Source organism: Hypomesus transpacificus, chromosome 11 (genome assembly GCF_021917145.1).
Source record: "Hypomesus transpacificus isolate Combined female chromosome 11, fHypTra1, whole genome shotgun sequence".
NCBI lineage: Eukaryota > Metazoa > Chordata > Actinopteri > Osmeriformes > Osmeridae > Hypomesus > Hypomesus transpacificus.
The window spans coordinates 10,545,353-10,561,453 of record NC_061070.1 but is presented as its reverse complement, the minus strand read 5'-3'; the positions used below and the strand labels follow the sequence as shown (position 1 = coordinate 10,561,453).

At 42.1% G+C, this 16,101-nt stretch overlaps 1 protein-coding gene across 4 annotated transcripts in view; it reads left to right on the top strand.

The window, feature by feature from the left end:
* si:ch211-250c4.3 (uncharacterized protein LOC100535981 homolog) overlaps positions 1-16,101 on the top strand; it is a 32,788-nt gene that overhangs the window by 14,555 nt on the left and 2,132 nt on the right. For 3 of the 4 annotated variants that reach the window (XM_047028953.1, XM_047028955.1, XM_047028952.1), the window contains 5 exons: positions 4,231-4,392; positions 9,656-9,818; positions 10,917-11,056; positions 11,550-11,671; positions 15,769-15,873. In XM_047028953.1, the coding sequence (XP_046884909.1) occupies positions 4,231-4,392; positions 9,656-9,818; positions 10,917-11,056; positions 11,550-11,671; positions 15,769-15,865 (684 nt within the window). In that variant the 3' untranslated portion in view covers positions 15,866-15,873. The remainder of the gene's footprint in view (positions 1-4,230; positions 4,393-9,655; positions 9,819-10,916; positions 11,057-11,549; positions 11,672-15,768; positions 15,874-16,101) is intronic. The other variant, XM_047028954.1, reaches the window with a different exon arrangement.

The following is a 16,101-nucleotide window of genomic DNA, read 5'->3' as shown; positions in this document are numbered from 1 at the left end:
GATTCTCTTCCATCTCCCCATCTCAGTCTTTCACAACAATGTCACGCTCACAGCTCTGAAGTAGACAAGGCTTTATTATGGAGCCGCAGGTAGAAAAGGAACCCAAACGCCCCAGTGTGTTGCACACAGGCTAGTGGAAAAACAGGGAGAGGCTCTGCAGTACAGTGCGAGGAGCCTGTTTCATGCGCCCACATGTCACGCAGCACCTGTTCATCTGTGCTGAGTGACTGTGCAGATGGCTACGACGATGGTGCCGACGACCGCCCGCCCCTTCTCTCATCTGGGCACCGGGCGTTCCTCTGGTCTAAAGATTGGCGGCCTACCTGGACGCATCAAACAGGTGTCAAATAGCTCAAATTACTCACATATTTAGGCAGAGAAAGACCCTTTGATAGCTGCTAGCTGCTCCACGGAGAGAACAGCGGACGGCTGGTATTTTCTTCACAAGATTGGGCCTCACTTTGGCCTACTTTAAGGTACATTACTGACATCTTCATCCTCATCGTCACTTGTCATCGCAGGTAATAATTTTATTCCTTCACTAGGTAAATGGGGCAATATGCAGAGATACATTGGTTGAGACTTTAATCCTCCTGACCCTTACCCCTTCCCTGTTTTTATCTGGGAACATTAACGTTTCCCTGCCTTCCTCTCTGTGTCTCTCAAGGGGCCTGGGGAGGTGGAGGGGTAGGTAGGACGGAGGTGCTTCAAAGGGGGTAGGATGGACACAAGATACAGTATTTTCAAACAACACAGCAGCACAGCTCAAAATGACAAGCAAGCTAAATTCAATTCTCTGCACTGCTAGTCTAACGACACATAAAACGATACAGCCATGAAAGAGACACTGCATAGCAAACATATTTCAAACATGAGGAGAACGTCGATCATATGGATGGGATTAGGCGTCTTTCTGATCTTGGTCCTGCAGGCCTGTTTCTGTGTGGAAAACTGCCTGCACACTTTCCCACTCAGTAGCACAGTGTGAAATGTGGTATCGCTGAGAAATGAAACTAGAGGAAGAAGCAACCATACTCCTTCTTCTTCCGCTCTGTGGTTTTAACATACACTTCCTTAACCGCAACATACACTGTGTAGTGTACATAGTACCCATTTGACTTGGGGAGGTTTGAGAGGAAAAACTATTCACTTATCCATTTAACTTGACATAGAAAGCAGAACTTCAGGCACCAATGTGTTTGTGTGCTTGTGTCTGTTAATTGAAATGTCATACATGAAATGTGCCATTCATGTATATTAAGATTTAAATTGTGAAAGTCTCTTAGAAAATGAGAACATTCTAAGTGTAGTACACACCACTGTCAATACACCCACTTCCTCTCACAATCTGGCCTTCTGTAAGTCTTCAAAACTGCTTTTTATGTCAAAGCTGTCAGGGACTCAGATCCAGTGCAGGCACATTGTGTGATTCCCCTTCTGGGCACTTTGAGAGATCTACTACAGATCAGCGAGGCCAGAGTACTATCTAAAACACTCCCCACATTGTTTGTGCTGAAAAACAAATGGGTTTTGGATTGGAGAAGGAGTAAATATGGACTGCCAGTATCTCTCTCCCTATCTCTGAACGCACTCCACATCTGGTGCTCCATTCCATTCTAATACTGTCATGTTTAGGAAAGAGACAGGCAGCAGACACCATGGAAATATCCCAAAAGAAAGACCAAACGAGGCCAATGTTTTCTAAAATTATATTTTATTATTCTCAGATCATGCGCATGTTTTCAATCCCTTCTGTGAATGCGACAGGAAATATAAGTATGGCTTTAATGGCTATGCAACATTTGAAAACATTTTTGTCATCAAATGGAGGCAAAATCGAGAATACCTGTACTGAAATAATACCGTAACGAATTGATCAATAATAGTATGAATGGTTTTCCCAACATGCCAAACTATTCTAATCCATTACCCCATCACAACCTAGGGCACGCAAGAAAAACTCTAATTAAGACACAGGACTTTCTTCCATGTCATGAACTCTGGTAACCCTTTCCTCCTGAGCAACTGAGACCGGGATGTTGTGTGCGTATGGTTGTCTAAAATACTGCACGAGATGTGTATGTTTGTGAGTACGTGTGTGGGACATTCCCTGTCTTTCACTCTTCGCGACCTCCCACAAACCAACGGTCAGGGTCTCTTGGGGGCTGTGGAGGGCCGATAAGATCAGTCCCACCCTTCGTTCATCGTGCCTCTGCCAGGAAGACTGCTAATGACTACCTGTGTCATATCCTCCCGTAACGTCATGGACTCTGTTTGCATTTGAGTGTGTGTGTTTGTGTGAATGTGTGTGCGTGTGCGTATATAATGTGAAGGTCACTTTATATGGAGGAGGAATCTATGACCTTATCCTACCGTAGGCTGGAGCTGTGAAACCCAGCTGGGATTAGAAGCAGAGACTGTGCACTTGTCACTGGCCACAGCCACCTGATTAAGGGGAGGTTGTGATGGTAGTACAGTAGTCATACTGAAATACTTGATACAGTATAAGCAGTAGTTTTTGATTTGTGCCAACCTTAGCTTTTTATGGCATTCCTGTCATGTAAAAAGGGATTTTGGGTAGTTTTTAAATATAAACTCCCATTTTAAACGTGAAACAAAAAATAACATAGCGGACTCCTGAAAATGCTTGAAGTTTTCAAAATGCTCGGGAACAGGTACTTAAATACATTACAAGGCACACGTAATCCATAAATAAGTCTGTGACAACTACTGAATGAAGGGAAATGTGTTCATGGCTGTGCCTCTGAAGCCCCGAGCCTGTGATGTGCAGAGGGTCGTTCTGTCTCTCCGTCAGAGGAAACGAGTGATGTCATCCCCCTGGTTGTTATGTCTTGGTTTCCCATTGTTTGGTCCCTCTTTCCATCAGTGCACAGGTCCCTTACTGGGGTTTCACAGGAGAGACACGGAAAAAGACCTTGTGAGAGAGGGAAAAGGCCCAGACCGAAGCTCACTTCCTGCTTTTGTTGGGACAGTATTTGGAATGTTGACGATTGTATAAATATTTGCTCAAAATTTCCTTTTCATATTGCTGAAAAACCTGAACATCTGTCGCTCTCTGGCAAAGCAAACTGCACCAGGGTGAACAAACAAACAATGGTGTTTTTGCTGATGTGGTCATATATTTGATCAGCGACAGAAATGACTTCCCTGCTTCATCCTGCTCATGAACACTTCACAGTCATATTGGTCCTCACTGTTTTCACCTCTGCAAATCTACCCAACAGCTATATAGTTCCCATCACTCTTACATTACCAGTATTTTATCTTAAATCATTCCTAATGCTGAAGTTCCTGAACTTTTGGGCAGTGGTAGACGTACTATTTTAATGTTTGGGCCAAAGCCTCTAAATGACCATTATGGTAATGCTGTAAATGACAAGTTACGATTACTCAAACAGGCAAGAACATATACACTGACACTGTGGTATGCCGTTATTATATAAGGTCACCAAAACAAGCTTATACCCATAATCCCTTGCAGTCTTCTAACATCCATCTGGTTACTCCTAACATGATTTTCAAGATAAAACAAACAGCCCGGACACTGGAATGCATTTATGGGTTTGGACAATGATTACAAGTTGTAAAAGCGACCTATGGGGATTCACATATAACAATGTTTTGGTAGTCATAAAACACCTCTATCCGAACATTCTGAAGTGATGATGAAATTGTGCTGAGGTGTTGAATAGCAGACATCATCCTTGACAGGTTACGTCATCTGACATAACACCAGTGTTAAGACAGCGGTGTTTGAACCGTGTAATAGAGCACCTTTTTAGAAGGCATGTCAGGGTCCACAGTATTTTTCAAAAATATACTGCACAAATGTACCTCTACAAGAATATAACAACTGTGATGTTTTTTGAGTTTACGCTTAAAGACAAGCGGATAGATTTATATTAAAAAAAAAGATCAATTCATCACAGTTGAACACAATGCTTTACTGCCGCTCTTGCCGAAAGAACAGTCATACAGGAGTAAACTTAACAGTTCTACTGTTACCTTCAAACACGACTCAAACAACAAGTGGTCCAAATTTATGTTATTTCCGTATGTGCAGTAATGTCTGTAGCTCTAATATTTTGTAAGGTACTGTAGCTTGCTCCTCATTGTTACCAAACCAGGTGTAGTGTGTAACAACAGTATTTAGCACACCTACCTGACACTTATCAGTCTACTCTGACTCCTTCTGTCCTGGTCACACAGGTCCAGAAAGCCAACTCCAACCCCCTGGGCTCCGGTCTGGGCTACCTGGAACACATCTGCCAGCTCATTGAGAAGATCGGCCAGCTCCAGGAGACCAACCTGGGACTCCAGAAACAGATCTGCAGCCTGCAGAAGGACAACAGGATGACCAAGACCAAAGATGTGAGCAGCAGTGTCCAGTGTACACTGAAATCCACTTGCCCTTCTCTCTATTTAGAGATAAACATGGTGGTTTTATTTGAAAACCATGATGTACAATGTTCTGACAGGTGAAGTGCTTCAGTATTGATGTGTCAACATCAATCTAATGGTAGATCATTTTAGGGAAAACTAAAATGACTGTTGTTATTGATCTTAGTTAGGAGGTACAGTACATTCCCTCAGAGATAAATTACCAGATGGCTTGTCCTCTAAAGTCACTGGTGAGTTGTTAATCTTGCTGGATGAAAGCGTATTTTCAGTAATAAACAGCTGGCGTCATCCCCCTGCAAGCCTATGGAAATGCATGTGGGGCACACATTTTGGAATGTCCTTGAAGCATCACAAAGGGACATATGTGCAATTGGGGCAATCGGATGCAACAAACTTCAGAGGCTTTTCCTGACACCTGTGAGGAAACACTGTAGGTTATACATGTCACATTGCAGAACTTCAGTTTTCAGATTTGTTTTGTTATGGGCCCCCATGACCTTAATTGTGAAATCACAAACCCAGATCCTGTTTATGCCCCTGAATCTAAATAAACTGGCCCCAGTCATCCCAAATGCTCTTAAACAGAAGGATTGCTTTGCAGGTTTATAAGTAAGCTTGATTCAGAATGTCCCTCTCTCACACCTAGCCTTAAATTGGATGTAAGCACAGATTGCACAAACAAGTGCAAGCAAGCGCAGCGTCAGCAAAGAAGTAGCACAGGGCAAGAATATGTTTGTTATTTTTCTGTTGTAAGCACCATTTGGGTAGTATTCCAGTAAGCGCTCATAAAATGGCAGAAATTCTGCCCAGTTAACAATGTGTAACCTATAAAATCCACGGCCCAGTTTTCCTCACTCTCACTTTCCTTCCCCAAACAGGATTAATAACTGGGGTCCTAATGTTATCTAACCAATGCCAGTGGAACTAAGTATTGTTGCTCTTCAAAACAATTACAGCGATAATATGCACTCAGATAGAGAGTGTTTTTGGTGCAAAGTAATATCTGGTGTAAACCCTTAGCTGGATGCACCTACTGTACAATACTGTGTCCAAGTCCTTCAAAAATATAATTTCCTGACAGTAACATATTTTTCTAAATTTTAGGCGTCACCTTTCTGAATAATATTGAACTTTACCCCTCTCTAGTGATTTCTGCCTTTGTACTCCCACATTGTTGTGGACTTCTTGTTTTTTCCTGGTGAAAAAGGCGAGGCAAAATACTGCAGCAGCCATGTTCAGGGGGATTCACAGAGCTGGTTCGAAACTAGCTATGTCAGTTTGGGCCTGGGGGCCGGAAAAGCTTTCCACCAAAACAGTGGGTAAACCCAGCAGGAGCCTCCACTTCAAAGCCTTCAAAGAGAGAAAGAGGGAGAGTGAGAGAAAGAGGGAGAAAGAGAGGGAGTGGGACAGGGAGAGGGAGAGGGAGAGGGAGAGAGTTGGAAGAGGCGATGACAGAGAGACAGAGAGGGAGAGCTTAGAGAGCAAAAAGAGAGGTAGAGAGAGACGAGCAATAGAAAACAGTGAGTAGTGAGAAGCGAGTGAGCTCTGAATCTATGAACAGTTCTCACACAGCCCCTCTATCAAGTTGAACGCTGTTTAAAGGCTTTAAGGTCATGACTTTCTCTCACAATGATACTCCTATTTATTTCTTTGTTTATAGAATGTGAACATTAAACTGTCTATCCATTGCAAAAGAAAACTGAAAGACGGGCCCATCCAAGACCACACCAGTTGTTCCTTCCCAGTCCAAAGTCAGGTGTCCTGTTGTGAGCAATTCAAAGGCGATGCCACAAGGCTAGTGTGAAGATGACACATCAAACAGAGAAGCAGCTTATCTGAGACGCGTCTTAAGATCCAACTAGAGATGGTACAATTTCTGGGGAAATTGTAGGGTGTGCTTGCTTACTTGTGTTGGTTGCAGGGGTTCATATTTAAATTACATTTCTGTATATTAAGTAGATTTAAAAAAGCATAAAAGCATATTTTTTTCTGCTCATTTACAACTCAAAATACTAAGAGTGAAGAGTAGAATGAAATAGTTGTCTTCTCATTTCCCCTGCAAGAGGGAATGGTGATCAGCAACCTCATAGTTGAATCAAAACGAATACATTTGGCAGACCGGTGTAAAAATTGACCTAATCTCTATGACATAAACGTCATTGTAAGTTTTTCCATTCTCGTGATATTTTCAGGCATTTAGCCTACTCATATTGCATTAATTCATAAATAAAGAACCCCCTTTGAAATGTAGTTTAACAACAACGTTACCAGCAGTAGCTAGCTATCTCAGATGGAATCGCGATTCAAATAGTATCATCTGCTAACTGAAAATATGCCCCAAAAATCGTAAATAAGCTTGACATTTATTTAGGGGAAAATCACTTATTCATAAGAATGTCAGTGGTAGCGATCATTGTCAGTAACAAGGCAAAATGCGATATAGCCCTGCTGTGTGGAGAAGCTGCCCCGGTAGATTGTAGGCTACAACTACAACTAGACTGTCTTGGTCGCGATTGCGTTGGTTGAATTCGATTTAACGTTACTTCCATTGTACGGTCTAGGCTGAAATGAATTATTTTCATGAACAGATTGACAAAGTTTAGGCTGTGGCAATGGAGTTCAGGTTAGTAGTCACTAGTTAGATAGTTTCACCAAAAACATGTGCCGCCGTTTGACTTCCTACAGTCCTGTAAACAGCTGTGGAGATGTTTTTGTTAGCTACAGTAGCCTACTAGGCTACCTAGCCGCTAGCACTGTTCTGTTAGTAGTCTTTACCTAGCCGCTAGCGCTGTTCTGTTAGTAGTCTTTATCTAGCCGCTAACGCTGTTTTGTAAGTACCCTTCTAGGCTACTGTACAGTGTTGCAGTGAGCTACATTAGTTTGAAACCACAGGTAATGATAATTTCACCCAAATCGTTTACTTGTAATATAATGTCATGATAAATCCTACAACGAGAATGTATTGGAAAAGAATGTTTATTTTAACGATTGAAAACAGATGCATCATGGACCGCTATAGTATGTGTTGCCCGGGCAAGAGGCTAATGTCATGATGCTAATGCTTCAGTGAAATAGTAGACTACTGTTTCCGAAAGTAGACGTAACAACTTCCTTATATCAGCTTATATTGTACATTACACTTCACAATTGTGTTTCATATCACAAAGTAAAAGTATCTCAAAGTAAAATGAGTAAATAGTTATCACCCTGGCCTATTTGCTTGTGGCGTTTCTGCTCCTCCCTTGCAGTAAAGCAGTTGGCCTAGCTATCTCCCAGAAGTTAACGAGCTGCTAAACTAATGTTCTGCTAGAGGTAGTCACGCGATATTTCGTGACGTTAGTGACGTCAGTAGCGTCAGTGAATGTGGCTAGCAAGTTAGCCACCGTTAGCTTTACTTTTGCCACAAAAACTTAATTAAAACCTCAACCGTGCAACGGAACATAAATCCCAATAGAACCAACGCAATCGCGACCAAGACGAACCTTTTGACATCGACGTTGTCTATGTAGTCCAAATATTGACTGAGCCTTAGGGGCGCGAAAATAAACAATAATAATAATATATATGTGAGATAACAATGGTTTGTGCTCACCGAAGGCAAGCACACCCCACTGAATGGACTAAATAGACACTCTCCAATCCCTGAGCCTATTCAGCCTCCACCTCATCTTTCTCATTAGCAGCACCTCACAGCCGTACACATAATTAACACTATGAGTCCCAGACAATTGACATTACCACCTACAAAGAAAGACTTTTCTCCCTTACTCCTGTTTTTGATCACTCATGTTATGGAACCACTAAGTTGTTCTCTTTCAACTTCCACAAAGAGAAGTAGCTATCCCATAACAGCAGTTGCTGCTGAATATAAACAGCTAAACTAAGTTGACATGTGCTCGTGCCAAGAGTTCTTCTTGTGACCTTGATAGGAAGAAAACACAACCGCATGAAAGGATTTTTGGATTTTTTTAATGACAAAAAATATCCAGGCTTTCTCGACTAACAGATAATACACAATAATCACTTTTACAACATCCAGAAATGAATGTGAGCTCACTCCCAATAGCCTCCTCCTTCTCTATTCTCAGAGCTGCATTATCTCACACAAAGACAACATCCTAAACCTGTCCCTGGGTTATTAAGGGGCAGGAAGTGATGCAGGGAACATTCCAGGGGTTCTGGAAACCACATAATACCTCTAGCAGCCTAATCCTCTTCTGGGGGGGTCAAAGGTCCCAGGCTTGCCTTGGAACAACTCCCCTCACATGAGTCTCTTGAGATGGGCCACAGAGCTAAGCACACACAGATGCGCAGGTCCTCGTAGGTGGTGTAGACCACAGTGAAAACATGGTCGGTGACAGCCACCCTCCCAGGGCTGGACATGTCTTTTACGCGATGAGAAGTGCAGTTGTGCTGCATGCAGCGAGAGATGTCAGATCGCCGCCAACCTGTAACAACAAAAACAATGTCATGGAGAGGGACCGCAGCCGCTGTTTATCATCCTGTGCTCTTCTCTGTCTTCAGTGAATGTAAACGCTTAGTGATATGGAACAGGTTAGGTAGAGGATTTTTTTTTTTGTCAGACTAAACAATATATTTTTAGGTATGTGATGATGTTATATAACAGTGTGATATGGTACAGACTGGATTTTACTGAGAAATTGTTCCTTACATAAACTGTTTTCTTTTGAGCCTTAAAATGATGAACATTTGTATATGTTTTTAGTGGACCTAGAGGTAGGCTTCTTATTTATCTATGTACGGAATGCTGAATTATGTTTTACAGGGTGAAAACAGTTACCAAATTCAGTTTTGGATAGTAAAACCAAAATATCTAACTCTTTTAAAGTGCCTGGCAACATACAGTACAACAATAGAGCACCTTTGTGTGGCGTCCATAACCTGAATTTGTAACAGATGGTTACTTGGAACCAAAGCATGTAGAGTTGAAAGACCCAGGAGTGAGAAAAACAACAAACTCAGATTGAAATAATAAAAACATACTTAATGTGCATAAGTGTTCTTGTTCTTGCCAAGGTCTGTCTGTTCTAAGCTAGGATGTTGTGAGGAAGCCACAGTACAGTACTCTGACTGTGATATCATGTTAGTTATTAGTATAACCGTGGGTGACCAAAGGCATACATACTTTCTGGCATACAAAAAAGCTGATCTAGCACATATCCTAAACACTGACTGTCATGCCTGGGTCTTGTCTTCCTGTCTGTTCCTTTAGGACTTCTTCCAGCAGCACTGTAGCTGTGGGGCAGCTAGTCTGGCTTTCCAGGACCTGAAGAAGCTCTCCAGAGGGGAGTTCCTCAACTCCTCCAACAGTACCTTGTCTGACCTGTCCACTATCCCAGAGGTCACGCGCCACCCGGCCCTCACATTACGGAGAGGTCAGTAGGAATTTCAGTCTAGGCAATGCAATTTCCTAGTCAACACAGTCGATTACATTGTCAGAATGCAGTGTACCTTATCTATTGTTAATCACATTCGTAAATATAGTAAAACACTAACCAACTCATAAAAACCTTCACATTTAGTGCATTACAGTCAATAAAGGTATTGCCAGGTCATTCACAGGTCAAGTCATTCTTAATTGTACAGTACAGACCAATTTTTCTTTTCTTTTTACTTTTCATTTTTGAGGTCCACTTGATTTAACTTTGCTAGTGTGGGCTTTGCACATTACATACCATTAACTGAGACACTTTCAACCAGTCACTGTATAGGACTAAATATAAACTATTCTGTTTAGTCTCAGTTGTCCTGGTTTGATAGTAATTCAATCTGACATTTTCAGTTAAACCCTGCTTTCCCTTCATTCTTCTTTTATTTCCATTATAAGCATCTGGATCTGCACTTCATAACCTGGTCTTATTGGGTTCATTAACACACACAAGATGACAAAATACTCTTCTAAAGTCAAAGTGGGCTTTGACTTGAAGGTTTTCTCAGAATCAAATAGATTTATTGTTTCAGAGCATTAGCAATTCTCAGGTTTCAAAACATGACCGGGGGGGGACCTCAGGTGTGCTTTCTGTCTGATGTTCCCACATTTCAGCTGGCATTCCTGGCCGAAGTTAGTCACCCAGCAACCGAGTCATTTCCCCAAATGTTTTTGCGGTTCTCTGTGTTTTTGTTTTTGGAGGGGCTCACATGTCCTCAGGTAGGCGAGTGACAGTCTAGTGGGCCTGAGGGCACGTCGGAAATTATTACTTGAGCAGGAAAATTCCTGGCATCCTGCGAATGGAGGGGAACATACAACGTCCCGTGGTTTCAGGAATTCCTAATTCCTTCCTCCGATGGGCAGGAAACTGGAGCTGGGGTGGGAAAAGGGGACTAAGTGACCAGGGAAGATTGTGGCAGGATACAGCATGATTTTGTACTGTAAGAAACCCCCTGATCCCAGTGCTAAGGCAAACAGGGATTGTCCACACACGCACACCCACACACCACTTAATGATCCATTTCACCTGTGTCTCTGTGGGCAGATGTTGGCAGTGAGGCTGGATGCCAATCTCTGGGGTCTGTGCCTCTGTGGAGGCGAGGTCTGAACCGGAGGAGCTACACGGAGGGGGAAGCGCGGTATCTCTGTGACAGCTCCGAGCGGCTCTCTGCCCCCCACAGACGGGTGAGTCACGGCACACAACGTTTCCTCTGCGATTCACTGGGGTGGAATGCAACATCCTTCACGTGTTTACTCTGTGCTTGGCTAACTCCCAAGTAAGAGACACACGCAGAGACATACACGTGATTAGGTTTGACTTTTATGAAGGGAACCAAATGTAAAGTAAATCAAATGTACAGTATTTCTAGGATGTACGGTACAGTACTTTAATGAGATCTACTAGCCTGCTAAACATCTTAATTAAGTGACTGGAGGAGGATGAAGAGAAATCATGTGATTTATGTCATGAGGTGTAAAGTTCAACAAACAGCAGACAACTTGATCCCCAAAAATATGGGCCATAAATAATGATGAACACTTGTTTTCAAGTATTTTAGTTACAAGGCGCTGCAGGTCAAAAAAAAATTCCGCCTCTCCACCCTTTGTTGTGTATGCACATTACCAAAAATCCCAATGTTTAAATTGTTTGTGCATGTGCGTGTGTGTGTGTGTAAAGCAGAGTGAGAATTACACATGGGGGCGAGTGAAAGACCTGGTAAAGAAGAGCAAGCTACGAAACCAGAGCAGACTGAGTCTGACCTCCACGTCCCTGAAGATGTCCTGTCCACAACTCTACCGGTGAGGACACACTTAGCCAGGACTTACAGTGCCCTCCAAAAGTATTGGAACAGTGAGGCGAATTCCTTTATTTTTGCTGTAGACTGAAAACATTTGGGCTTGACATCAAATAATGAACGTGAGACCAGAGATCAACGTTTCAGCTTTTATTTCCAGGTATTTACATCAGGATCTGATGCACAACTAAGAAAATATCACATTTTGTTTGAATCCACCCATTTGTCATGTGAGCAAAAGTATTGGAACAGATATACTTAAAACATATTTAAGTGAATAAGACTTAATATTTAGTTGCAAATCCTTTGCTTTCAATAACTGCAGCAAGTCTGTGACCCATTGACGTCACCAAACTTTTGCATTCTTCCTTTTTTATGCTTTCCCAGGCTTTCACTGCAGCCTCTTTCAGTTGTTGTTTGTTTTGTGGGGTTCCTCCCTTCAGTCTCCTCTTAAGCAGGTAAAATGCATGCTCTATAGGGTTTAAGTCTGGAGATTGACTTGGCCAGTCTAATACCTTCCATTTCTTGCCCCTGATGAACTCCTTTGTTGTTTTGGCAGTGTGTTTTGGGTCGTTATCTTGCTGCATGATGAAGGCTCTGCCAATCAGTTTGGTTGCATCTTTCCTTAAATTGGCAGACAAAATGTTTCTGTAGACTTCCGAGTTCATTTTGCTGCTGCCATCATGTGTTACATCCTCAATGAAGATTAATGAGCCCGTCCTAGAAGAAGCCATGCAAGCCCAAGCCATGACATTACCTCCACCGTGTTTCACAGATGAGCTTGTGTGTTTGGGATCATGAGCAGTTCCTTTCTTTCTCCAAACTTTAGCCTTTCCATCACTTTGGTAAAAGTTAATCTTTGTCTCATCAGTCCATAAAACTTTGTCCCAGAATTTTTGAGGTTCATCTCTGTACTTTTTGGCAAATTCCAGCCTGGCCTTCCTATTCTTCTTGCTAATGAGTGGTTTGCATCTTCTGGTGTAGCCCTTGTACTTTTGTTCATGAAGTCTTCTGCGAACAGTAGATAGTGATACCTTCACTCCTGCCATCTGGAGGTTGTTGCTGATCTCACTAACAGTTGTTTTAGGGTCTTTCTTTACAGCTCTCACAATGTTTCTGTCATCAACTGCTGATGTTTTCCTTGGTCTACCTGTTCGACGTCTGTTACTTAGTACACCAGTAGTTTTCTTCTTCTTCAGGACATTCCAAATGGTTGTACTGGCTATGGCCAATGTTTCTGCAATGGCTCTGATTGATTTTCCATCTTCTCTAAGACTCACAATTGCTTGTTTTTCACCCAAAGACAGCGCTCCGGTTTTCATGTTGTTTTCACCTCTGAATACAGTCTGCATAGACAAAACCTATCTTACCCAATCTGAACCTGAGTGTAGACATACAGTGGTATTTATTGATTGAATAATGTATGTAATAGGACACACCTGGGCAACAAAACACACCTGTCAGTCATATGTTCCAATACTTTTGCTCACGTGACAAATGGGTGGGTTCGAACAAAAAGGTGATATTTTCTAATTTGTGCATCAGATCCTGATGTAAATACCTGGAAATAAAAGCTGAAACGTTGATCTCTGGTTTCACATTCATCGTTTGATGTCAAGCCCAAATGTTTTCAGTCTACAGCAAAAATAAAGGAATTCGCCTCACTGTTCCAATACTTTTGGAGGGCACTGTATATAGTTGTGTATTTAAAGAAATACAACTACTGTAACAAACACAAACTTCAGATGAGCAGGATATTTTCCAATAAGAGGAATGGTGAATATAAATGGGTTTACATTTACATTTATTCATTTAGCAGGGTTGCTGCTGTGTAGTGTGCAGGCATTCTGGGAGAAGGTTCACGTTAAATGCCTTGTTTACTTTTCATGTGTTGGAATTGTAGGGGGTTAAATATTTGCCAAACAACCAAAACAAATCCCCTATGGTTTAAAGGAAGATGGGAAACCGAACAGTATTAGCATGAAACAAATAATGCCAATACAAATGGAAATTATAGTTATTTGACTCTATGGGTTAAATCATAGCAAGAATGGTCAAAGTAAGGTTAAAATTACATATACATAAAAATAACATTGCAAATGAATGAAATCAATTACAAGGCAAACATGTTACAAAATCAAGGCTTTAAGTCTTACCTACTCTACCATGATCATTGTAAATCAGAGAGAAAGCAAGAGGTGAGCAAGGAGTAGGACAGTAGGACAAGGGGGAACTGGGGAGAAAGGTCAACCAATCAGACCAATCTTGAATGGGGTGTGAGAGCCATCAAGTTGAGACCGTCCAGAAACTCCAGACTTTAGCATATGAGAGGTGGGGGCTGGTTTGACACCCAGCCTTACAGAATGAACCCAGTATGCATACATCAGAGATGGAAAAATAAAATATTTTAATATTTAATACAATATTACAATTGTCCAACAATTTCAGAATAAGGATTTGAACATTTGGATCTGATGTATTTAAAGATTTTGGAACAAAACCTTGAGTACGGTTTACTATATTTTGGGGTTGAGATATTTCAAGCTAGCTTTAGTGAAACTACATACCTGGGTAAGCTACATCTCTACACAAAAGAGACCCACATTTCCTTTCTCTCCCCTTCATATAAGCAGTCCCCTGCGACCCCAGTTTGATGAGGTAATCTGGCTCAGGTGTCAGACTGCCATGCACTGGTCTATCCAGAAAGCCAACGGGCAGCAGATGGAGCCATTTGACCAGTACCAATGACCGTTCTAGCACCAGGCCGTGGGATACGCCCCTTGGCTGGGTTTCCCAGATTCGTTGAGAAGCTCTTAACGCTAAGAGCTTCTTAAGAGCGTTCTAGAGCGTTCTTAGAACGCTCCTAAGAAGTTCTTGGCGTTAAGAGCTTCTTAACGAATCTGGGAAACCCGGCCCTTGTCTTTCCATAAACCCCAAAAAATGTAATCAACATCATTTTGAAAACATAAGAACATGAAACAGGTGCACATTCCAGAGAGACACTTTATGGGGTTTATTCAGTGACTACACAAATGTTGTTATCATGTCCCAGCAATGTAAACCCATTATTTCCGTTTACCACCCCTGACTTCCTAAATAGTTTACTGCATGGCACCCAAGATTTCCTTGGGTTTTATCCGGGTCTGAATGTTGACTTGCACAGACGGGGTTAAATGGCACAGGTTCAAAGCCACATTACATTTACCATGGTCTGTGGTCCTCCCTTATTTGTTGAACAAAAACAAGATTGTCCTTACAGATGGAATGTGAGTTATTTTACACAAGGGCTTTAAACTCAACATTCTGAGTGAAAAAGAGAGAGAGAAGCAAAGAGAGCGAAAGTGAGAGAGAAATACTTTATGTCAAGCGTTGACAGCCTGAACAATTTTTTGTGGAGGACTGATTTTTTTTTAGCATGTGCAAGATGGGTGTGCCTCTGTATAAATTGTGGTATTTCTTTGTTTGAAGGGTTGTAGAACACAGGAATCTGGTGGGAGTTACAGGCTTAGTGGAGAGAACAGCTATTTGTTCATTCCTTCAACCCTTTCCATGATTTCAGCGGGGCACCCCTCCTGTAGGGAGCTTGGCCATAACCCAGGCAAATAGTGTTTGGGGTTGTTCTGTCAGGTTTCTGGTATGCTTGGAGGAGTAGACGAGAAGAAATCCCCATAGATTCAACATGGGTCTGATGAGATATGGGCCACACTGAATTTACGTAAAGGGAGATCCTCTTCTCCTAGATTAACAAGCATTAGCAAAAGATATGTAAAATATATGTACATTTTGTTTTTTCTATAGAGGATAAACTTGGTAACTCTTTTGATGAATCTAAATCTAGTCACGTATAATGCTTTCAGGGGTGTAGGTTGGACCCAACAGTGTGGGGGGGGGGGGGGGCGGAGGGGAACGAGGCATAAAAGCGTGACTTGTTGGAGACAGAAGAGAAATATATTTTTTACAGTATCTGAGGTCCCCCTTGAAATTTAAGCCAACGTATGTACCATCCTTAGACCAGTTTCAGTTTAATGTTGCTCCCTAGAAACCTTACTGCTTGTCATTGGTATGGAGTTCACCAGTAATGTTATCCTATTCTCCTGCCAGGCCTGACCTGGGACCAGTGGACTTGCCTGGCAGAAACCGAAACTCAATGATTGCCCTGGGACATCAGAACAAAATGGACATGCCCTGGCTACAGTAGAAAAGCAGGTACACAATGTTATACTTTTCCTTTGAGATCTTACTTACAGGAGGGAAAAGATTCCACTCAGTCACACCCAGTGTGACTGAGTTGTGTTGAAAGTGATAGATCATGTTTGGCTGGAGAGTTTGGCTGGAGCTCCCACCTTCTCCCTGAGACGGTCTCACGGTCTGGGGGCTGATGAATGAGACGGGTGTTAAGCTGATTCATGTCTGAGGTATATATTATAAGACAGA